The sequence below is a fragment of the Schistocerca piceifrons genome, chromosome X (assembly GCF_021461385.2).
Source record: "Schistocerca piceifrons isolate TAMUIC-IGC-003096 chromosome X, iqSchPice1.1, whole genome shotgun sequence".
Taxonomy (NCBI): Eukaryota; Metazoa; Arthropoda; class Insecta; order Orthoptera; family Acrididae; genus Schistocerca; species Schistocerca piceifrons.
In genome coordinates, this window is record NC_060149.1 from 398,470,717 (window position 1) to 398,495,394 (window position 24,678).

Sequence of the window (24,678 nt, forward strand, 5' to 3'; positions counted from 1 at the left end):
AAATCACTTATATTGTTCACCAATGTATTTTTTAAACAATCATTTATTGCTATCTGCTTTTATGTGTTTTAAAACATCTTTCCAAGTTGTGTAACCTACGGCTAATTAGCAGTTTTATCGCTGCCAGTCTGCCCCTTCGTGAGGAACTGAAATAAAAATAAAATGAAAAAACTGTGTTATTACTCTCTTGGAACATAAAAACACTGTTGACATGAGGACAGTATTATCTTAAAAGACACGAAGCACTGAACACTTCAGCGTGAGGTTGCGAAAGCTGGAACTTAAAAAAAAATATTTTTATGAAATATCTTAGGAACAAAATGTATTCTTAAATTTGAAACCGTCTTTAAGCATTTTCCTTTGTTACAGCTATCACTTGAAAATGGTATAATCACGATCGTGGGGAATATACACAAATGAAAAATGGAAACGTTTTAAGAGCTAAATCTGACGTAAGTTGGGAGAATGAACAAAATAACGTATCTCTGTTTGTACATAATTCTTTTCCGTATCCAAAAAATTGAGAACCTATTCTGATACCACAAAATTATGCTGCTCATCTCATCACCGCAATAAATAATGAGACAAATAAATTTGAAAAGAAATACCTTATTAAGAGCGTTCTCAGGGCCACACCATTAAAGCAACTGATTCCAAGAGCCAATACGAAAGTTTTTATACGTCTATTCTTGCAAAGAAGAAAACAGCAACCAGCTAATGTTCATGCTGTTTATTTACAAACATAGCACGGTTACCGGTTTTGGATGAACAGGTTGATAGTCAGGCAGCTGGTCACATGTATATTACATTTGTTGCTGTTTACATTGGTTGTTGGCTGTTGTTTTTTCAACAAATAACGTGAACAAGAACAAAATGTAAAATAAAAGTGAACAGTCGTCTGGAGATGAACCTCTCGGTTCGAAGCCGGTATATAATTAGCATTATTAACAGAGAACAATTGTTGGTTTCTTCTATGCAAAAATTAACATGTATTTTGTACACAGGCACGGTCTGAAACATTTCAGTTTTCGAGAACAATGTAGGAACAAAGTTTTTATTCCAAGTGCCGTAAATACTAAGGCATTAGGTTTCATAGGATCTTTCAGATATACTATTGTTAAAAAAGCAATAATTAAGTCAAAAATGCATCGAAATAAAAAAATTCTTGTTTTTTTTTTCATCTACATACACTCCCAATTAAGTTTGGAAAGTTATATCAGGCATATATCCGCCTCCAGACTCTCGGCAGGCTGTTATTCGGTCTATGACGTTCTTGATGACTCTTTCAGCAACTTCTCTGTTGATGTCGCTGATGAAATGTTGAATTTCTTCCTTTAATAGGAAAACAGTTTGTGGTTTGTTCACGTGGATATTGGACCCCAGTAAAAGAAGTCACTTGGCTTTGTCACAAAATCTGGGACACCACATGTTGCCTGTATCCATTTCATCCAGAGCAGCCCAGAAGTTGTTTCTGACCATTTCACGATAACGCTCACCGTTAACTGTTGCTGCATTGTCGTCAAAATCTTAAAAAAAGAAAGGTCCGATCACACCACCTGCCCATAAACACCACCAAACTGTGATTCGCAGTGGATGCATGTTGCTGTCTGGGATCACCCTAGGGTTTTCTTGATCCCAAATACGGCAATAGTCGGTTACATAACCCACACAGATGAAAATGTGTCTCGCTGGAGATTATTCTTCTTGCAGAATTATTGTCCTCTTTTTGTTTTGTGGGATTGCATTTGGCGAAATTTCTCCGTTTCAATTGACCTGCTTGTTTGAGATATTGCTTCAATTGAATCTTGTATGGGTGCAGATGAAGATTCTTTTTCGAAATTCGTTGCATAGAGACTGTCGAAATCCCCAGTTGCTGAGAACGACGTTGCAGCGACTTTTGAGGGCTCACAGCCACACTATCCCGCACCTATACAGTGTTTTGTTCCCTACGAACCGTACGGTTTCCCCCAGGCGATTTTATGGTTGCAACTTACCCGATTTCCTCGAATTTCTTTATCAACAGCAGAATTGTTGATGCTGTAGGAGCATTAATACGTCCGAAGACCCCGCCGGTTCTGTAGCGGGTTTTCACAATGATGATACGTTCCTACTTTGTGAACCGTTCCATGGCAACTCAGATCCTGAAATACACAAACAACGTTTAATCAAGTAATCGGAATGACAATCGATATTAAAAGTAATAAATACAATGCTGTAAACTTGGAAACAAAATTTTGCGACCAAATTTAAAAATTGCGTAATATGTGAAAGACCCTGGATTTGTAGTAATACAAGTACAGAAATAAAGGCATTAGGTTTTTAATTATTAGAACTGTCTTTAACAGAAGCGACTTCTCATATCTTTTAAATTTTGGAGCTCCAGAGGGAAGCACAACGTAGCACACAGTCTATGCGCCATCTATTAACGCACGTTTGAAAGATTTCCTACATGCTTTGGAACCTCTGTCAGGTCTAGGGACGTGTTACAGATTACCGTACAGTAGCAATGAAAATGAGTTCGCTGAAACAATGGTACTTAGAACGTTTTCTATTTCCTTTCCTTGCTTCCGTGTTGCGGGTGTCCTATAGCTGTTGCTTCATCCCGTATCTCTATTGCCAAATCCCTCGACCTCGCCATTCTTCATCATCCTCTTTCATTTCTCTTCTCTCCCTCGCCTCTTGGATTCCAATTAGCTACACATTCTGAGGTCTTTCTCTTCTTTCTCTTTCAGGAGGTAGCCATGACATTACTGTCTTGGGCCATCTATCTTCATTGACTCTTCTGATATGTCCAAATCATCCTATCTCTCTTTCTTCTATCTTATCCGTAATACTATGAGCATGTATCCTTTCACTTATTTTCTCATTTCTTACGTGGTCAAGTCGGGAAATTCTACAGGTTCTTCTCAAGTGGCCCATTTCTAAAGCTCTAAGTCCCATTTTTTCTTTCTTTCTGTGAGTTCCTAGCACTCACTCCCATATGTTATTACTGGTTCCACGACGAATTTGTAGAAACGAATTTAGACCTTTAACCTTCTTTCTGAAGACCAAAAAATAGGGTTTAATTTTTGGATAGCCGCCCTTCCCTGCCTAATCCGTTATTGGATATCTCTGTCACGTCTTCCATCACGTGATAGCATACTACCCATGTACTTCAACTCTTTACACACTTTAAACAGATGTTCGTCAGTGTTCAGTCTTCTCAGCGACATAGATACTCCTCCTCCTAAAAATTAATTTTCAAACCCCTCTTTTTATACTCTTCCAATAACTTCCTGAGCATGTAAGATGTATTCTCTTCGTCGTTTGCTGCAACAGCCTGATCATCAACATAGAAAAGTGTGTACATACTCTGGTTCCCTGCTTCAAACCCCACGCCAATGCACCTTCTACACCACAGATTCAGTTCCTCCTGCACATACATCTTAAAGAGTGTGGCAGACAGACAGCATCCTTGCTTCAGTCCTTTAGTTATTCTGAAGGTCTCTCTAGAAATTTCTTTCCCTACTTTAATGACACATTCCGCCGGCTTGTAGAGGTTTACGATACTTCTTACATAAAGTTTTGGAATTTCCCTGACCACAGCACCTCGAACAATAGCTTTAGTGGTACTGTGCCATGTTGCTGTTCTTGTTGTTGTGGTCTTCAGTCCTGAGACTGGTTTGATGCAGCTCTCCATGCTACATCTCCCAGTACTGCAACCTACATCCTTCTGAATCTGCTTAGTGTATTCATCTCTTGGTCTCACTCTACGATTTTTACCCTCCACGCTGCCCTCTAGTGCTAAATTTGTGATCCCTTGATGTCTCAGAACATGTCCTACCAACCGATCCCTTCTTCCTGTCAAGTTGTGCCACAAACTCCTCTTCTCGACAATTCTATTCAATACGTCCTCATTTGTTATGTGATCTACCCATCTAATCTTTAGCATTCTTCTGTTGCACCACATTTCGAAAGCTTCTATTCTCTTCTTGCCCAAACTATTTATCGTCCATATTTCACTTCCATGCATGGCTACACTCTATACAAATACTTTCAGAAACGACTTCCTGACACTTAAATCTATACTCGATGTTAACAAATTCCTCTTCTTCAGAAACGCTTTCCTTGCCATTGCCAGTCTACATTTTATATCCTCTCTAATTCGACCATCATCAGTTATTTTGCTCCCCAAATAGCAAAACTCTTTTACTACTTTAAGTGCCTCATTTCCCAATCTAATTCCCTCAGCATCACCCGACTTAATTCGACTACATTCCATTATCCTCGTTTTGCTTTTGTTGATGTTCATCTTATATCCATCCTCCTCTCAAGACACTGTCCATTCCGTTCAACTGCTCTTCCAAGTCCTTTGCTGTCTGTGACAGAATTACAGTGTCATCGGCGAACCTCAAAGTTTTTATTTCTTCTGCATGGATTTTAATACCTACTCCGAATTTTTCTTTTGTTTCGTTTACTGCTTGCTCAGTATACAGATTGAATAACATCGGGGAGAGGCTACACCCCTGTCTCACTCCCTTCCCAACCACTGCTTCCTTTTCATGCCCCTCGACTCTTATAACTGCCATCTGGTTTCTGTACAAATTGTAAATAGCCTTTCGCTCCCTGATTTTACCCCTGCCACCTTTAGAATTTGAAAGAGAGTATTCCAGTCAACATTGTGAAAAGCTTTCTCTAACTCTACAAATGCTAGAAACGTAGGTTTGCCTTTTCTTAATTTATTTTCTAAGATAAGTCGCAAGGTCAGTATTGCCTCACGTGTTCCAACATTTCTACGAAATCCAAACTGATCTTCCCCGAGGTCGGCTTCTACCAGTTTTCCGATTCGTCTGTAAAGAATTCGCGTTAGTATTTTGCAGCTGTGACTTATTAAACTGATAGTTCGCTAATATTCACATCTGTTTCTTTGGGACTGGAATTACATTCTTGTTGAAATCTGAGGGTGTCATATGCTTCCTCAATAGCAATGCAGGCGGGAAATGTTGTCTTCCCGAAAATACTGCGTACACAAGAAAAGTGAAAATAATGGTACCTTTAATACGGTCTGTGTGACGCCGTTGAAGAGAACGTTGGCTGCGGAGTCGGGGCGTTGCGCTGAGGGGGGCTATCTGCGTGGCGGTTTATCTGGCCTGGTGACGCGGCGCGGCTATAAGAGCGCCACGGCCCACCGCCGCCGCCGCTTCAGTCTGTCCGCAGGCTCCACCGCCGCCGCTACGGAAGACCGCCGCTCCCGCCGCCTCCGCCGCTGCTGTATGATCCCTCGCACCGCCATAGCCCACGTCGACCCCGTCCATTTGCTGATTTTCGACTTTTGCGCCGGTGAGTATGTGAACGACACTCGGCCGGCGGTTGTTCACGTCAGCCTCGACATTTCGGCGTTTCTATAAACATGAAATATATTCGCAATTGCGAATACGAACGACCGCTGCATAACGGAATGGTGCACGAAAATTTGTGCCGGGTGGGGCTCGAGCCCGGTTTTCCGCCTTAACCCTTAGGATTTCCGTGTACGAATAGTGGTCAGACCCAAACTTTCAAACGTAGTCATCCATGTGTCACAACCTGCACTCATACGTTAACGTATATTACAGTCCATGAAGGACATATTTATTAAGAGTCGAGGGCCTCGTATCGGCTGATAAATATGAGTCTGAAGTGTCTGTGCTGTTAAGAAGAACTTCAGAATGAAATTTTCCTTGAGAACACAGGCACTGCAATCTCGTATCGTGTCTCTTGACTTCACCGCGTTTCTCTTCAATCTAGCTACTCGTGTACTTTCAGGGACATGATAGCGCATCATTCGAAATGGAAAGTAATTTCTCTGAAATATTTCCTGAAAGTAACGTTCTTGTTGTTGTGGTATTCAGTACGAATACCGGTTTATTGCAGTTCTATTCTATCGTGGCAACTGATCACTGCAACCTGCGCCCATTTGCACCTGCTTCCCGTCTCCCTCTCACATTTCTCCATCACCAAAGTGACGATTCCTTGATGCCTCAGTGTGTATCCTATCAACCGTTTCCGTCTTATAGTCAGACTGTGCAGTTTATTTCTTTTCTCTCTATTTCTATTCGGTACCTCTTCATTATTAATCCGACCTATCCATTTCTCTTTAGTATTTTTCTGTAGCACTATATTTCGGACATCTCTATTCTCTTCTTGTCTGGATTGTTTGTCCTCCATGTTTCACTTCCGTAGAAGATTACATTCCAAACAAATACTTTTACAAAAGGCTTCCGAGCACTTAAATTTTTGTTGAGTATTAATAAATTTCTCATTTTCAGAAACACTTTTCTCCCCAGTCTACACTTTATATCCTCTCTGTTCCAGCAAAAATGGTTCAAATCGCTCTGAGCACTATGAGACTTAACTTCTGAGGTCATCAGTCCCCTAGAACTACTTAAACTAACCTAAGGACATCACACACATCCATGCCCGAGGCAGGATTCGAACCTGCGACCGTAGCGGTCGCGCGGTTCCAGACTATAGCGCCTAGAACAGCTCGGTTACCCCGACCGGCTCTCTGTTCCAGCCATAGTCAGTTATTTTGTTGACTATTTTCAGTGTCTCATTTCCTATACTAATTCCTCAGCTTCGCCAATTCGACAACATTCCATTATCCTTATTTCTCTTTTGATGTTATGCATCTTATAACCTCTTTTCGAGACACTAAAAGTTCCGTAAAATCACTCTCTCCAAGTCCATGGCCATCTTTGACAAAATTGCAATGGCATCGCCATCCGCAAAGTTTCTATTTATTCTTCTCGCACATTAATTCTCTTCCCAGATTTCTCCTGGGTTTCCTTTACTGCTTACTCAGTGTACAGATTGAGTAACGTAGGAGATAACCTACAAAACTTGCCCTTTTCACTTCTTAACTAGTTTCCCTTATACTGTATGTTTTTCGACTCTCATAACTGCAGTCTAGTTTTTGTACAAACTGCAGATAACCTTTTCTCCCTGTTTTTTATGCCCGCTGTCTTCAGAATTTCAAAGAGTGTATTCAGGTCAACATTGGGAAAAACTTACTCTGAATATACCAATTCTGTAAAAGTAGTTTTGCCTGTCTTCAGTCTATCCTCGGAGATAAGTCGTAGGGTCAGCACTATAAAATGAAACATCGAGCGCCAATGTTTCACTGCGTTTTGTCATCATTATATATATTCTGGAAGCCATTGTACGTCTCATGCCACAAGACACATATTACAATGTGTGCTACTGTCGTATTTCATAACTAATGGAGCAAAAAAAAAAAAAAAAAAATGCATGCCCCTGATACCCTCGAATGCCCCCTTATCTCTTATCTCATTCTCACTATCCCCATTCGAAACGTACGATGGAGGCAGTGTCGAAAACCAACAGTGCATACCGATAGTTTAGTGTCATTGTTAATAGCGGGAAATGACATAAATAAAAACATGTGATATAGAAGCAGAAACATTCATATAAACAAGGATCCACAAACTGCCGTTTGCGAGATAACTGCGAATATGTGGTTACGAGCTGTCACTGAGCTGAAAATGAAATATTGTCCTAGTTAGTATAAGGGGTGATCAAAAAGTTTCCGTTTGAATCGATATGCCAATCAGGGAAATTCATCGTGACCACTGAGGCAATCCTCCCACCGAAGCACCAAGTTGATGATAGCCGTTTGGTAAGACATTGTATACTGCTACGCGAAGAAGTCAGTAACTGCCAGCTGCACATCCTCGTCCGACAGGAATCCTCGACTCTCCAAGACCTTTTTTATGGGACTGAAGGTGTGTTGTTCGCATGGGAAGAGATGAATTCTATAGGGTGGTTGCTCGAGCGCCTCCCATTTCAGTCTTCATGTGAAGCTGGCCTTCGAGATCGACCAGCGTCTTGTGTCGAATCGTGACCAGCAAGGAACTTGGTGGACAATTCCACAGCGGCAGTTTCCGACTCATACACTGCCTCAGATACATTCTTCATTCTCCTATGAATGTCTACCGGTGTTTGTCCCACGCCAGCCAACAAAAAAATAACAGCCAGTTGGTCCCGTTTGTATGCATTTGGTAACAACGTCTGCATAGTTCACGTTACCACATTTGCCGCACACGCTTCGGAAAGACACGAATGCCACGCTAATCCCTTGTCTAAATGTCGGTTCTGATACACTCCATCGGAGTCTCGATATGTTGCACATACACTGCAGCAATGCCCTCAAACGAAGACATTTTGACAGACCCTTAAACAATCGTATTTAAAATATAAACTTTTCGTTTTGTCATCATCCAACAGAACTTTAGCATGTTACATGTTACGCGTATCTGTTGAAGGAGGTGTTCCTCGTGTCGTCCTCGCATTCTGACTGAATACTGCGCTCGTCTCTGCAGTGAGGTACGAACTCTTTCAAACACCGCCGGATCGTCTTGTACACTGATCAGCCAGAACATTATGACCACCTACCTAATAGCCGGTATGTCCACCTTTGGCAAGGCTAACAGCGGCAACGAGTCACAGCATGGAAGCAATCAGATCTTGTTAGGTCGCTGGAGTGCGGTAGTACCACATTTGCACACACAAGTCACCTAATTCGAGTAAATTACGGGGAAGGGGAGGGCGATGAGCTCCGACACGACATTCAACCACATCTCACATGTGCTCGATCTGGTTCAGATCTGGCGAGTTGTCGGGCCAGCACATCAATTGGAATTTGCCACTGTGTTACTCGAACCACACCATCACACTCTTGGCCTTCTGGCATGACGCATTACCTTGTTGAGAAAGATGATCGTCATGAATCATGAAGGGGTGTACGTGGTTTGCAACCAGTCTACAATACTCCTTGGCCCTCAAGGTGCCTTGCACGAGCTCCACTGGACCCATGGATGCACACGTGAATGTCCTCCAGAGCATAATGGAGCAGCCACCAGCTTGTCTCTGTCCCACAGTACAGGAGTCAAGGAGCCGTTGCCTGGAAGACGACGGATTCGCGCCCTCCATCGGCATGATGAAGAACGTGTCTGTATTCATGAGTCCATGCAACGCTCTGCCACTGCGCCAGCGTCCAGTGCCGATGGTCACGTGCTCAATTCAGTCGTAGTTGCCGTTGTCCTGATGTTGACATTGGCACATGCATCTTTCGTCCACTGTGGAGGCCCAAAGTTAGGGATGACAGACTTGTACTCTGTACAGCATTATAGTCTGATGTTAGTTCCGCCACAGATCGCCGCCTGTCCTCTTTCAACAGCATGCCTAATCTACGACGTCCGACATCTGTAATGAAGGTTGGCCGCCCAACCCCACAACGTCTGGACTTGGTTTCCCCTTGGTTTCGCCACGTGTGGAAGACACTCACCACAGCACTCCTTATAAACCTGACGAGTCGTATAGTTTCCGAAATGCTCGTATCGAGCCTCCGGGCCATCAGAATCTGCCCTCGGTCGAACTCAGACAAAACGCGCGCATTCCCCATTCTACAAACGGACAGCACGCTCACTGATAGTACATGCACTGTGCGTTTGTCTGCCTAGCAGTCAGTCCTCGCTAAGTGACGCTGCTGTCGCCTTGAAGGGTTTATACGCTCTTCGAATTATTCAACTGTATGAACGAGAGTACTGTACCTCTCTCTTATGAGATGACCGCAGACAGAAACGTCAGATATTTCAGGTCAGGTGATGTTGGAGCCGTGGGGACTGCCTCTCCACAACATTGAACATCGGTTCGTATGTATGTAGACGAAGCGACGAATGAAAATTTGTACCAAGGCTAGGATCCGAAAAGGCGTCTCCTGCGCAGTAGGCAGATGTGCTAACTACTACGCCAGCCAGGCACAGTGGGTTGCACATACCATTGGTATTCCCGATCTGCAATGCTATTTTGGGGGAATGCCAAGAGGTCTGATGTGTCAATGGGAATGCGGATTGAGGAGGGAGACGTGCGAGGGTAGTCCATGTAGTTGTGCAAAACCACTGAGTTACGGTGTCGTAGTGGTTAGCGCATCTGCCTAGTGAGCTAGTATAGATCTACATTCGTTTTTCAGTCTTCATATACACATCATAGATGTTTGAGACCTGAGAAGGTCTCTGGAACTATATAGGTTCATTTGATTAAATAGAGATACCTTAGACGTCATCTTACAGCAGCAGCAGACTTTGCTGGTGCACAGTCATAAATCTACCGAGTTCCTAATCTATGGGACATGAGTGAAATTTGAGTTCAGTTAGATGGGGACTTAATCGAAAAGTTTATATTTCACGTACATTTGTACTAACTATAACGATAATTGATACTGACGCCAATGACAATTCGTAACCACATGGGAAGCTCCGCCGTTCTGGCCCGTCTGACGCAAATCGGGACCGTCCAACGGTCGTGTAATCTTCAACCAGTCGCATCATTTGGTTGCCATATGAGGGGAAGTGAGGATAGCGTACCACTCTCGCCGTTGTTGTCGGCGTTCTAGACATTAGAGTCGTGATTTGTCATTCAAGTAACTCCTCAGTTGGCATCACGAGGCTGAGTGGACAGTGCTACAGTTCTCCGACCAAGGAAATATCCACGGCAGTACCGAGGAACTGAATGTGGGGCCTCCGCAGGGCAGTCATACACCTTGACCATTCAGCTAAGGAGGCGAACTCGTATCTTCGCACCTACAGTTATTTCACATACGGTTCGTTTGTGCACGCACGTTTCATGTAACCTTCTTGCTTCTATAAGGGGCAGTCAAATGAAAACAAGACAGAAGGAAAAGCAATAAGTAAACTGTTTTGTTAGCACATTTATCCAACACTGTGGCGCAAGATGTCAGTGCTTTCATGAAAAAATGTTTGCGGTTGCCTACGCAAATATCGTTTTACCCAAGCGCGCATCTCTTCGTCCGAAGCAATCGGCAACTAGGTTTTAATTTCAATGTTGACTGTGCCTTACTCTGGCATGTTTTAGTAATTTTATGCGTCTGAAGAAGGCTAGATTAATTTAGCCGAAACCTGGTAAAGACTAGAAAATTTGCGCAACTGAGACTGATTCTTCAAAATATTAGTCTATGATAGTTGCTGACGGGACTGCAATATGCCAAAAATTCTTAGCTAGAAATGTCTTTCTTCAGGGCTCCAAAAGTGTGAAAATCGTTTGGGGAGAGATCGGGACTGTATGGAGGATGAGTAAGGCCCTCATAGTGGAACTTCTGCAGCGAAGACGAAACAACAGGCACTCCAACTCCGGGACAAGGCCCCGCTGCTCATTCACTTTCTGAAACTCAGCGGCACAATTAACGTATGGCGATTCATGGACATTTTGCACAAATCAAAGCACGCCTTCAAGTCCAATCACACTCGAATGTTGACAGATGGCATCATTCTGTTGCAAGACAACGTCCACTTACTGCCAAGATTGTTTCGAGTATGCTGCAGAAGTTTCACACATCCTCACACACCCTCCATAGAGTCCCGACCTCTCCCCGTGGAATTTCAAATGGTTCAAATGGCCCTGAGCACTATGGGACTTAACAAATGAGGTCATCAGTCCCCTAGAACTTAGAACTACTTAAACCTAAATAACCTAAGGACATCCATACCCAAGGCAGGATTCGATCCTGCGACCGTAGCAGTCGTGCGGTTCCAGACTGAAGCGCCTAGAACCGCTCGGCCACAGCGGCCGGTCCCATGGAATTTCCATATTTTTGGAGCCCTGACGAAAGACATTTGTCGCCGTTGAGTTCCTTCTGAAAAAGAGGTGCACTCCGGGATACAATCATGGTTCCGTAAGAAGCCACAAACATTTTCCCACTAAAGCATTGATCGTCTTATCTCACAGAACTTAGAACTACTTAAACCTAAATAACCTAAGGACATCCATGCCCAAGGCAGGATTCGATCCTGCGACCGTAGCAGTCGTATTAACAGTTATGGCGAATACTTTTGAAATAATAAAGAGTTTACTTACCTTTTTCTATCTGTATCGTTAATTTTGACTGTCCGTAGTATTATCCCATAGGCTGCTTCACCCATAGCCGCTCTCACTGTTAATTGCAGCATACCCTACACATACCCACCACGATTTCGTGACAATGATTTTGTATATATCTCTTTTACACTCTTTTATGGGCTATACAAATCCGTACGATCCTGAAACCGAGACGTCTGTGTTCTGGTGTACGTGATAAGAACCTAGATACACTACTCTGCAAAACTTAAGGACGAGCTGGATAAAGTAACAGAACACATTAATTACATTGGGAAAATGAATGAAAGTGCCGGAGCATGTTGCCAGAAGTCTCCCAGTCATGCACAGGAGTTAGGACATCATGTGGTTGGCCCGGTACCACGAGGCAGTTGAAGGGACAGAACAGACAGTGTGCGGCAATCAGCGAGCAGTTACGGTGCACTGTGTTGGTGTTCTTCATTACAACATGACCCGGAGACAACATTTGGATGACTTCACAGGGAGAAGAATCATCGGGAAACTGGAGGAAGGATGAAGCGTGACGAGTGTAGCCGGGGAGTTTGGTATTGCTCACAGCATTGCTTCACGTACATCGAGGCCGTTCTGAATCACAGGCTCTGCCGCCGAAAGGAGAGGATGTGGTCGACCATGGTCAACTGCAGATGACAGCTCATTGTGCTATGGGCAAGAAAGGACCCATGACAAACAGTGGTTACAATTGCAACCACATTTAACAGGACTGCAGGGCATGTAATCTCACGCTTCTCAGTGGCACGGTGACGGTATGGTGGTTGTCTCTTTGCCCGACGACCAGTACGTTGTGTTCCGCTGGCACCCGCAGATCGGAGGCACCGCTTGAGATAGTACCAACACCATAAGATTGGGGTTGCGTGCTCTTCTCGGATGAGATCGGATTCTGTGATAAGTGATTCTGGTCATACACTCGTCTGGAGAGAGGTAGCAATATGTAATGTATCCTGGAACATTGTCAACACGATTCGTTTGGAGGTCCAGGTGTTATAGTGTGAGGAGGCACAATTTGCATTGGTAAAATCTTTGAACATTTTACGCTCGCTGGTCAACGTTGCTGTGTCACCGTACTCCTTCCCCAAATGTGTCTTTTAAGCGGTGACTTTATTTCTATGGATGATAATGCGCAACCGCATCGAAAAGGGCAGGTGGAGGAGCCCTTGGAATGGGAGGATATTCAGCAAATGGAATGGCCTGCCACTTGCTCTGACTTAAATCCCATCTATCACGCGTGGAATGCGTTGAGGAGACGTATTGCAGAATGTCCTCACGAAAAAACGACCATACAACAGTTGTCAAAATGGTTCAAATGGCTCTGAGCACTATGGGACTTAACACCTGAGGTCATCAGTCCCCTAGACCTAGAACTACGTAAACCTAACTAACCTAAAGACATCACACACATCCATGTCCGAGGCAGGATTCGAACGTGCAACCGTAGCAGTAGCGCGGTTCCAGACTGAAGCACCTAGAACCGCTCGGCCACAACGGCCTGCCAACAGTTGTCAGCCGCGCTGGTGGAGTAATGGAACGCCCTACAACAAGAAATCCCAACCAACCTTGTGGTCAGCATGAGAGCACGTTGCAGAGGATGCACTGCCGTCAGTGGTGTTCACACACCTTGTAAGAGCTATTTCACGCCATGTTCCAGAGACCATTATAATTACCAGTGACACCACTGAAATTATTTTGTTGAGCTAAAATTGTGATATCTGTTCGTGTTATTGCGTTTTACTTTTAGTTACCTTAGGTACTATAGTTTTGGAGGTCTTTCTATGTATGGTCCAACTTTCATCGACCTATGTTACCTGCCGGTGACACATCATACGAATGTTACTTTCGTCTTTAAGTTCTGCACTCCAATGTATGTGAGCAGTCCTGTAGAATGGGTCACGACTTGCGACTTGTACGTAGTCTTGTTAAGGGGTAACGAACCTTTCCCAGAGTTCCCGCAACAAATCTACGCCTTCCATTCACCTTACCTATCGATAGTGCAAAGTGTTATTTTCATTTTATGTTGTTTCGTTGTAGCATGCGAAAATAACTCTGTAGGTTTGCTACCAACGTTTTAGTTGGATGCTATAAGCCTCTTACTGTTATTTGTGTTGCCTTGCATTCATCCACATTTCAAGAGAGGTTATTTACCTAGTGGCGATACTTGTGTACAATAACTTGCTCAACTAAAATCTGGCAGACTTGTAGGTCCCATTTTATAACTCCTTTTACGTAGACTGTGAACGTCTGCGATTCTGTTATACCTCCTTGAGGAACACCTGAATAAATTAAGGAAGATTGTGGTTAAACCTCCCGTCCACGACGAGCCATTAGAGTCGGAGCACACTTGGATTGGGGAAAGATAGGAAGGATACAGGCCAAGTCCATATCAAGGGAACCATCCACGCATTCGCCTTCAGTAACCTAGGGAAACCGTGGAGAACCTAAATTTGGATGACCGGACTGGGGTTTTAATGTAAATTTATTGTCGTTACCACTGTACCATATCGCTTGGTACACTCTGACGAGTCAAAAAATTATCACAGCCCGCCATGAGATTGAGTGTCACTTGGTGGCATTGTGGGCACGCCACGCGGTAAGGGAAGTATAGAAGGAGAGCGGAGACGAATGGGGGATCGTTTTAGCGACAGCAGTAGCAGTAAATGGGAAATCGAGGTACATAAATAATGTCGACAAAGAGCAGATTATTACGATCCAGTACGTGTTAACTTGCATCTCGGCATATTGTGTGCTACCCTCATGAACATACATGGAAAGTGGTTGAAGAACGGTGAAACTAGGAGTAGGCGACAAGGTTTGGACGTCCACGCCTCATCACCTCATCACACAACGTGTAGGTGGGAAGCTTGTCCGCTCTGTAAAGCACGATATGTGGCGATATGTGGCTGATCTGACAACAAAGGACAGTACTGGTGCAGCCACAACTGTTTTGGAGCACACTTTTCAGAGCACAGTGTTGAACATGGCGCTATACAGCAAACGGCTTCTACGTGTTCCCACGTTCAGAAAACGACGTCGTCAATTACAATAGCAATGGGTACAGAATTATAGTGATTGGATTGTGGATCAATGGAAATGTGTCCCCAGATACGTTAAATCACATTTCTTTTTACACCAGATCGATGATCGTGTTCGAATACTCCGTCATTCAAGCGAACATCTGCCCGAATGCTGGACCGCTTAACCTTAATCCCTCCCTGCCTGAGGTCTTCCCTGACAGCAATGGAGTTTTCCAGCGGGATAAACGTCATTGTCTCAACCCCAGAATCGTGCTACAGAGGTTTGAGGATCATGATACAACACTCACATTGATGTCTTGATCACCGAACACACCTGATTAAAACCTGATGGAACAAATATAGGACGCTATTGGGCGTAAGCGCCACGCCCAAAAATCAGTACTCCGTAATTCACCGGAATTAAGTGACCTGAGCTCAAACATCTGGTGCCATATAACTCCAAAACCTGTCAAGCAATTTTCAAATCTGTACTGCACACAATCGTTGCTGTATTTCTTTCCGGAAGTGGACCAACACGCTATTATGCACGTGGTCTCTGTGTTTGCTTCATCAGTGAGTATTGTTTACGTCTTAGAAGAAGTTGTCGAACGGTGCTCGTGTGAGCTGAAACACCAAAGTTTGTTAACCCATAAGTCGAAGGGTGTGTCTACATATGTAATCCAGAGTTCACTTTTATGGATATAATTCTAAATGTCCTGTCATCAGTTACCACAATTGAAAGGAACCACTGATTTGAAAAATACGTTATTTTTTATCTCTCAGTTCTGAAAGAAATGTGAAAAGTTGCTGTAGTGCCAATAAGCACAATCGGTTTCATCAATTAGATAATAACTCAGAAGATTTCCAGCACAGCATAAACGAAATAAAATACTGTGTATGTAGGCGGAAGAAGATAAGTAAGAAGCATAAGGGTTAAACTCCACCATGTACCATATACTGATCAGTTAGAACATTATGACCACCTACTTAATAACAGGTATGTCCACCTTTTGGACGGGTAACAGAGGCGACATGTCGTGGCATGGAAACAATGAAGCCTTCGTAGGTCGCTGGAGGGAGTTGACACCACATCTGCATACAAAAGCCACGTAATTCCGGTAAATTCCTGGGAGGTAAGCGATGAGCTTTGACGCGACTTTCAATCATATCCCCGATGTGTTCGATTGGGTTCACATCTGGCGTGTTGGGGGTGGGGTTGTGGGGGGGTTGGTGGACAGCATATCGATTGGAACTCGCCACTGTGTTCCTCGAATCACTGCATCACACTCCTGGCCTTGTGACATGGCGCATTATCTTGCTGAAAAATGTCACTGCCGTCGGGAAACATGATCGTCATGAAGAAGTGTACGATACTCCTTGGCCCTCATGGTGCTTTGTACGAGTCCCACTGTACCAGTGGATGCCTAAGTGAATGTTCTCCAGAGAATAATGGAGCCGCCACCAGCTTGTCTCTGTCCCGCAATACAGGTGTCAAAGAGTTGTTCCCCTGGAAGGCGACGGATTAGCGCCCTTCCGTCGGTATGATGAAGAAGATATCAGGATTCGTCAGACCATGCAACTCTCTGCCACATCATAAGAAAAGTTCGCCAAGGTTCAGCAGCAGACCATATGAAAATCGTAGCATACGCAGATGATGTGATGATTTGTGAAGAAAATGAGCTGAAATTGGAAGAACAACTTAACGCTTGACAGAGAGTAATGAAAATAAGCAGGGAAAATGAGAAAAAATGTAGGATGTAATTTAAAAGAAAAAAATTATTTTAAAAGTAGATGCTTTCAATCATGTAGGAAGAAAGGAAAAATCAAGAATGAAATTTCGGAGAGAATAGAAAATTGTTCGAAATTTTATTTCTGTGTTACGGACATAATTAGAAACTGGAAATAAGTGCCAAAGCAAAGATCATGATGTACAAGTCATATTATCTGACAATTTTGTCGTATGGATCAGAATGTTGGGCTTGGACAAAGAAAAATCTGAGCGGAACATAAGCAACAGATGCGCTTTCTGTGGGGGATCCCTGGTAAGACGAGAAGGGACTGGATAAGGAATGAAGTAATACAAAACACCCTGCAGATCAAGCCGCTAAAAGAAACAATGCAGAGTAATAGACTTAAATTGTTTGGCCACATTAAAAGAATGGAACCAAAAACACTTCCGAGAAGAACCCTAGAATGGACGGAACCTGGACGAAGACCAACTGGAAGACCACGAAAAGATGAAGAGAACAGGTGAAGGATGATATTGACCGTAGAGGACTGAAATGGGAGGAGATGTTAAATGATAAACTTTGTGAGAAAACAGAATCTTGGAAGAGGCTCTATGAACGACCTGAATAAGCAGAAACGTTTCAGGAAGAAGGAAGAAAAGAGTAACTACAGCAGTATGGAGAACATAAATAAGTCTGTGTCAAGATGTAAGTACTTAGTGCGTTTCAGTACAACAGCAAGTTATTTAATTAGTCAGTTAATCAAATGTTCATTAAACCCATTTACTGTTGCTGTTCGATGTCAAACAAAATGGTTCAAATGGTTCTGAGCACTATGGGACTTAACATCTGAGGTCATCAGTCCCCTAGAACTTAGAACTACTTAAACCTAACTAACCTAAGGACATCACACACATCCATGCCCGAGGCAGGATTCGAACCTGCGACCATAGCGGTCGCGCGGTTCCAAACTGAAGCGCCTAGAACCACTCGGCCACACCGGCCGGCGATGTCAAACATGTAAGTTATATAAGAACTATACAAAGTGATTACACAATACATGACTGCATGCTAGTCATGTATAAATGTATACGTGGAGCATTATAAACCTGATGAATAGATTACAGTGCAGACTGGTCTGTGCCCTCTCTCTCTCTCTCTCTCTCTCTCTCTCTCTCTCTCTCATCTCTTCTCTTTCTCTTTCTCTGTTTCGCACAAGTATTTTGCGTTCAGTATTGTGGACAAGTGCATAAGAGTTTCCTTGTAACACAAATATCTTTTAATTCTAAATTGCGGTTTAGTGTGAGTTTTCATCAGACTATCTACCACTTGATCAAAGTTTTCCATTTTCCTAATTCGTTTTTGATAACTTTCTAATTATCTTTCTGCTTCTTAGATTACGTTGTCACGAAATGTCAGAAATATTTGACGTCAGTTGTATTTTGACCATCCTGTTTGTGTAACATGCTCCACCACTTGTCGATATTGCGACAACAACTTCGATACCTGTAACGGAAATGAACTTTCTGCCACAGATTAGGCACACACCAATAGATACGTGATAAAGATTACAGAATTGTATCTCATCTCTGGCTCCGAGTCCTTAGTTGCTCCAGTCAGACCCCCTAACAGTCACTCCATAGAATCAAAGAGCGTCTTGGGATGTTCTCGAGCCAGCAAAGCATCAACAACAAAGGTGCAGGAGACCTACTCCTTCCACCGTTTCTTTAGTAATTTATACTTGTTTTTCTGCTGTTCAGAGGGCCTGGCATAGAATATCCAAGTCGTCTGCAAATGTTAAGCAGTCTATTCTACCAGAGCATACTGAAAAGTAATGCCTCCGAATTTTTTATCTGAAAACTCTTAAGGCTTTTTAAATTAAAAAGTTATTAACATTATACATCTTCATCCTTCATGTCTACATATTTATTTCTCAACACAGATATCCTGGCGACGAACACATTTCTCCCAGCCAATTTGTTGATACCGTCACTGTAAAATGTTTGACTTTGTTGACAGAGCCACCACACCTCCACTTGCACCGCTTCATCACTATCAAAGCGAACTCCTCGAAGGAGATCTTTAAGTTTTAGAAACAGATGAAAATCAGATGGTGCCAAGTCAGGGCTATTTGGAGAATGATCGATGACAGTGAACTCAAGGCGTCGTATTGTTGCAGATGTCACAGCTCTCTCGTGTGGCCTGGCATTATCGTGCTGAAGGAGAGGGAGCCCGATGTGTGGACGAACTCTTGGAATTCGTGCTTTCAGTTTTCCGAGGGTCCATCACGCACCTTACACATCGCCGTGTTACATTCTACAATTTGGAGCCCTCTGGTCGCACAGGGCTGCAACACGGGTCTGAACACTGTTGCAGAAGCAACGCAAAACGCATGCTAAATTTAAAAGAATGCAAATTCCCCAATATCGGCGAAGTTTTACAGAAGCTCGAAATTTAGAGCGAACTTCAGTCCGAGCTGTTTTTAATAATTTCCACAGCGAAACTCTGTCTCGAAATCTGGCAGAAAACCCAAAGAGATTCTGATCATATGTAAATTACACCACTGGCAAGACGCAGTCAGTACCTTCACTGTGCAGTAACAATGGTGATGTCAGTGATGACAGTGAAACTAGAGCAGAGTCACTAAACACAGTTTTCTGAAAGACGAAGTAAATATTCCAGAATTAGTATGTAGAACAACTGCTAACACGAGTAACTTAGAAGTAGATACCCTCGGTGTAGCGAAGCAGTTTAAATCACTTAATAAATATAAGTCCTCTTGTGTTGCTTGTCTACCAGTCAGGTTTCTTTCAGAGCATTTGATACAATAGCTCCATACTCAGAAATCATAAACTATCACTTTCTAGTCGAAAGATCCGCACCGAAAGACTGGAAAGTTCCACAAGTCACGCCAATAACCAAGAAAGGGAATAGGAGTAATCCACTGAAGTACAGATCCATATCACTGACGTTTATCTGCGGTAGGATTTTGGAACACATATTGCGTTTGGACATCATGAATTACCTAGAAGAAAACGGTTTATTGACAAATGGTCAGCACGGATCAGAAGATACTGCTCTTGTTAAACACAACTTGCTCTTTATTCTGACGAGGTAATGAGTGATATCGACAGGGAATGTCACATTGATTCCATATTTTTAGATTTCCAGGAGGCTTTTGACTTTGTTTCTCACAAGCGTCTTATAAGTAACTGCGTGCCTATGGAATATCGCATCCGTTGTGTACCTGCATTCATAGGTTCCTGTCAAAAAGGTCATAGTTTGTAGTAACTGACGAAAAGTCATCGAGAAAACAGAAGTAATATCTGGCGTTCCCCAAGGAAGTCTTACAGCCAATCTGCTGTTCCTGATCTACATACGCTTGTCCGCCCTATTTTGGAGTATTGCTGTGCGGTGTGGGAGCCGTGTCAGATGAGACTGACGGAGGACATCGAAAAAGTTCAAAGAAGGACAGCTAGTTTTGTATTATCATGAAATAGAGGTGAGAGTGCTACGGACATGGTATGTGAGTTGGGGTGGCAATCGTAAAACAAATTTTTCGCTCCTGAAGGATCCTCTCGTGAAACTTCAATCACCTACTTTCTCCTCCATTTGTGAAAATATTCTCTTGACGCCCACTTACATGGGGATAAATGGTCATCATGAGAAAATAAGAGAAATCAGAGCTCCCACAGAAATATTTAAATACTGGTTTTTCGCGAGCGCCACTCGAGATTGGAACGATAGAGAAATAGCTTAAAGGTGGTTCGTTGAACCCTCTGCCAGGTACTTAATTGTGAATTGCAGAGTAATCTTGTAGCTGCAGATACAAATATACGGTCATGGTTAACAGAGATTTATAATGTTAATATCATTCGTTTTTTTTAAAAAAGCCTTAAGAGTTGTTACATAAAAAAATTCGATGGCATTACTTTTTAAGACGTCCTCGTAATTCGGTTCCTCATAATTTGAATGTTTCATGAAATTTAAGCTCCAGTTTTAGTTTTTGCCGCTCTTGACTGTAATTAATAAATTTTCCCCCTTACTCCTCCCTCGAACCGAACCCAGGATCCATGCCTGACTGACTCTTCCGCGAAGTGTTCTCCTGCCCTTGCTCTTCTTCTTCGAGGCTTGCAATCGGAGTTCCTTTGTTTGGTTGCCACGTGTTTCTGATCGTGGAGGAAGTTACTTCTGCCATGGGCAGGTACCCATTAGCTCGAGTCTTTGGTTTAGTTCTACTACCCTGCCAGGAACAGACGTTTCTTGTGTCTAACAGTAAGGTTTGGGGCAGAGAGGTTGGTCCCACAACAGCCAACACGTATTTCCCAGAAAGAACTCTTCTTGTTCTAGTGGTATGCCACCCTTTCCCAGGAGTTACAGCTGCGGACTAAATCGTTCGCACTGTATACACCATTGACAAAAATTCAGTCACATGCAAAATCAGTCAGCCGTATATCAAATCACTTCATTCCTATGTTCGCCACCATGTACACACATTTCTGTCTAAGGCACCTTCTCTTGTATTCCATTTCGTCATTTTTCATACTTCTCTGGCGATTTATTACTTATGGAACAGATTTGTGAAAACAGAGTAGCTAAGGGATCTCGCTTCGTTTAAATTTTTGCCATCATAGAGATGAGAGAAATTTAAATTTGTAACCATACCTACACACAGTCGGCATCGCCAAAGAAGCATTGTATTCACCAAAGTCCAGCTTTCCCTGAAACAAGCAGGAGATTTGAATCGTTAAATAGGAACTTGCTTGGGGTTTCGACGAACACGTATAATGACCTGTGCGTCATCAGCTCTTGAAGGCAAATGTTGACTCAGGAAGCCTATCACACCATTTAGATTAAAATCAGCTGCCTCCGACTTGAGCGCGTCTTCATTTTTATTTATGATTCCGTGGGAGCCATGAGAGCCAAAGCTACTTGGCTATGGAACGAGGCAGTACACAATTTACGGGATGCTAATCAAAAAATTAAAAAAAAAGAACTATTTCAGGCAATATGGGAATCTTTCTGTGAGAGAGAATACGATTAATATGACAATGCAGCGAGAAAGTTCCTCAACTACTGAGATAAATTCTTGTACAGAATAAAAGGACTGTGCCGCAAGAAAACTTTTTTACTTGGATTTGAATACTTGTGGTTTATCATTCAGTTTTTTTAAGTTCTGCTGGAAACCTATTGAAAATGAAACTTGTTGAATAGTGCACAATAGCGTACAATGCTTAAGGAAGTGTTGTCCAAGTGCAAACCTTTTCTCCGACTTGTGTTCACCGAACGAATGTTACCGTCTCCTGTGTGATCAAAAGTATCCGAACACCTTGCTGAAAATGACTTACTAGTTCGTGGCGCTCTCCATCGGTAATGCTGGAATTCAATATGTGTTGGCCCACCCTTAGCCTTGATGACAGCTTCCACTCTCGCAGGAATAGGTTCAATCAGGTACTGGAAGGTTTCTTGGGAAATGGCAGCCCATTCTTCACGGAGTGCTGCACTGAGTAGAGGTATCGCTGTCGGTCGGCGAGGCCTGGCACGAAGTCGGCGTTCCAGAACATCCCAAAGATGTTCTATAGGATTCAGGTCAGGACTCTATGCAGGCCAGTCCATTACAGGGATGTTTCTGTCGTGTAACCACGCCGCCACAGGCCGTACATTATGAACAGGTGCTCGATCGTGTTTAAAGGTGCGCCCCTCCATGAAAAACATGACCACATCAAAACACCACCGCCTCCGAATTTTACTGTTGGCACTACACATGCTGACAGGTGACGATCACCGGGCATTCGCCATATCCACACCCTGCCATCGGGTCGCCACATTGTGCACCGTGATTCGTCACTCCACACAACGTTTTTCCACTGTTCAATCATCCAATGTTTACGCTCCTTACATCAAGCGAGGCGTCCTTTGGCATTTATTGGTATGGTGTGTGACTTGTGAGCAGCCGCTCGACCATATAATCAAAGTTTTCTCACCTCCCGCCTAACTGTCATAATACTTGCAGTGGATCCCGATGCAGTTCGGAATTCTTGTGTAATGATCTGGATAGATGTCTGCCTATTACACATTACAACCCTCTTCAACTGTCGGCGGTCTCTGTCAGTCAACAGGCGATGTCGGTCTGTACAGTTTTGTGCTGTACGTGTCCCTTCACATTTCCACTTCACTATCACATTTGAAACAGTGGACCTAGGGATGTTTAGGAGTGTGGAAATCTCGCGTATTGATGTATGACATAAGTAACACCCAATCACCTGACCACGTTCGAAGTTCGTGAATTCCGCGGAGCGCCCCATTCTGCTATCTCTCGATGTCTAATAACTGCTGAGGTCGCTGATATGGCATACCTGGCAGTAGGTGGCAGCACAATGCATCTAATATGAAAAACGTATATTTTTGGGGGTGTCCAGATTCTTTTGGTCACACAGTGTATGTGAGTATTGTCAACAACAAATCCCATGATGGAGGATATACAAAGGGATGGTACAGTTATAATTTTAAAACACCTGAAGAATGGCGTACAAGACATTCAGGAACTGACGGCGCAGGTCTGCCAGACCTCCCCATTTTGGGCTTTAAATATTTTTGGTGAGAGCACTGAGTTGCTCCAGAATATTATATCATAGAAGATAATGGAGTGAAAATAAGTAGTAAACAAGCCTTCACGTTTGAGTGACAGAGAGAGTTGGGATAACTCTTATAGCGAAGATGATAGCATTCGTATTTGCAGTAGGGAATGAACGTGATGCTAAGAAGAAATTGTAAGATTTGGCGACAGTGGACACTGAAATTGTTAGGGTTCAATCATTTTTGCTTTTGTCACACTGCTACTTGTCAGCGTTAAGAAATAGCCACCTTCTGAAGATGTCGAGCAGTTGCCACAACGAAATATTGTGAGATACGAAACAGACTATTCGAGAGCAGACCCAACAGACATATATTTAATTTTTGTTTTTGTTTGTGACAAATAACGTTCATGCAAGAAACTGTCCCGCAGAAAAAACGATTACGAAACTGGCAGTAATACGTAAACAGCTGCTATGGTGATAGAGACTGGAGTGTCAGACGAAATCCCATATACTGTACAACGGAATCTACGTTGCATGGTGGAGTGTACTTCTGGTACCATTGTAATTCCTCTCCTTTCCTGCTCCACACTTGAATTGTGCATTGGGAGAACGACTGTCGATAAACCTCTGTATGAGCTCTAACTTTTCTGATTTGCTTGTCGTGGTTATTTCGAGAGACTTATTTGCGAGAAAGTAATATGTTGCCTGATTCTTCCTGGAACGTACGCACTAGGAATTTTACCAGTAAACTCCTCTGTGATGCACAATACCGCTCTTGCAGCGTCTGCCATGGAAGTTTGTTGAGTATTTCCGTAACGCTCTCGTGGTTGTAAATAATCCCGTGGCAAATTGCGCAGTTCTTCATTTTATCTTGACTGTCTCTTCTATTAATCAAACCTAGCAAGGGTTGCAGGTACTGTACTTATGTAAACTTCTAGCGCTGTTGATGAAGGTAAAAGACGACGCCGGAAGAGGAAGACAAATGACATCGCAGAAATTGGTTTCTTCCGTCAGAAGAGTAACCGCACAGAGGCCTCGACATAAGTGTGTTGTAATATTAAAAGCTGATCTGCCTTCATTAATTATTTTTTACAGCTAACAAGTGGCTGTGAAGTATCCATGTGTGCAACAGCTAGGGTGACGAAACTGCGATTTCGAATGATGAATAAACCATGATTGTTGGAGCACAGGTCGTAACATGTGCCTGTAAACAGCACAGTATCAAACTAGGCGGCTATTATAACCTCATTCCGATAACACCAGTGCCATGGGTTCAAGATAATAAATCAACGTCGGCGATAATCAAAGCTGATTCTTTTAATAAGTTCTTGGAAAATGTCAATTGGATATTCCGGCTGTAACTGCTTAAGCGACAACCAACAGCAACCTATTTTTCACACTGAACGGATAATCCACTTTTAC

General features: G+C 43.1%; 1 protein-coding gene across 1 annotated transcript in view; it reads left to right on the forward strand.

Moving 5' to 3' along the window:
- Window positions 1–24,678, forward strand: part of LOC124722385 — a 99,325-nt gene that overhangs the window by 11,499 nt on the left and 63,148 nt on the right. Inside the window, exon 2 of the mRNA XM_047247558.1 lies at window positions 5,064–5,319. Within this exon, the coding sequence (XP_047103514.1) occupies window positions 5,064–5,319 (256 nt within the window). The remainder of the gene's footprint in view (window positions 1–5,063; window positions 5,320–24,678) is intronic.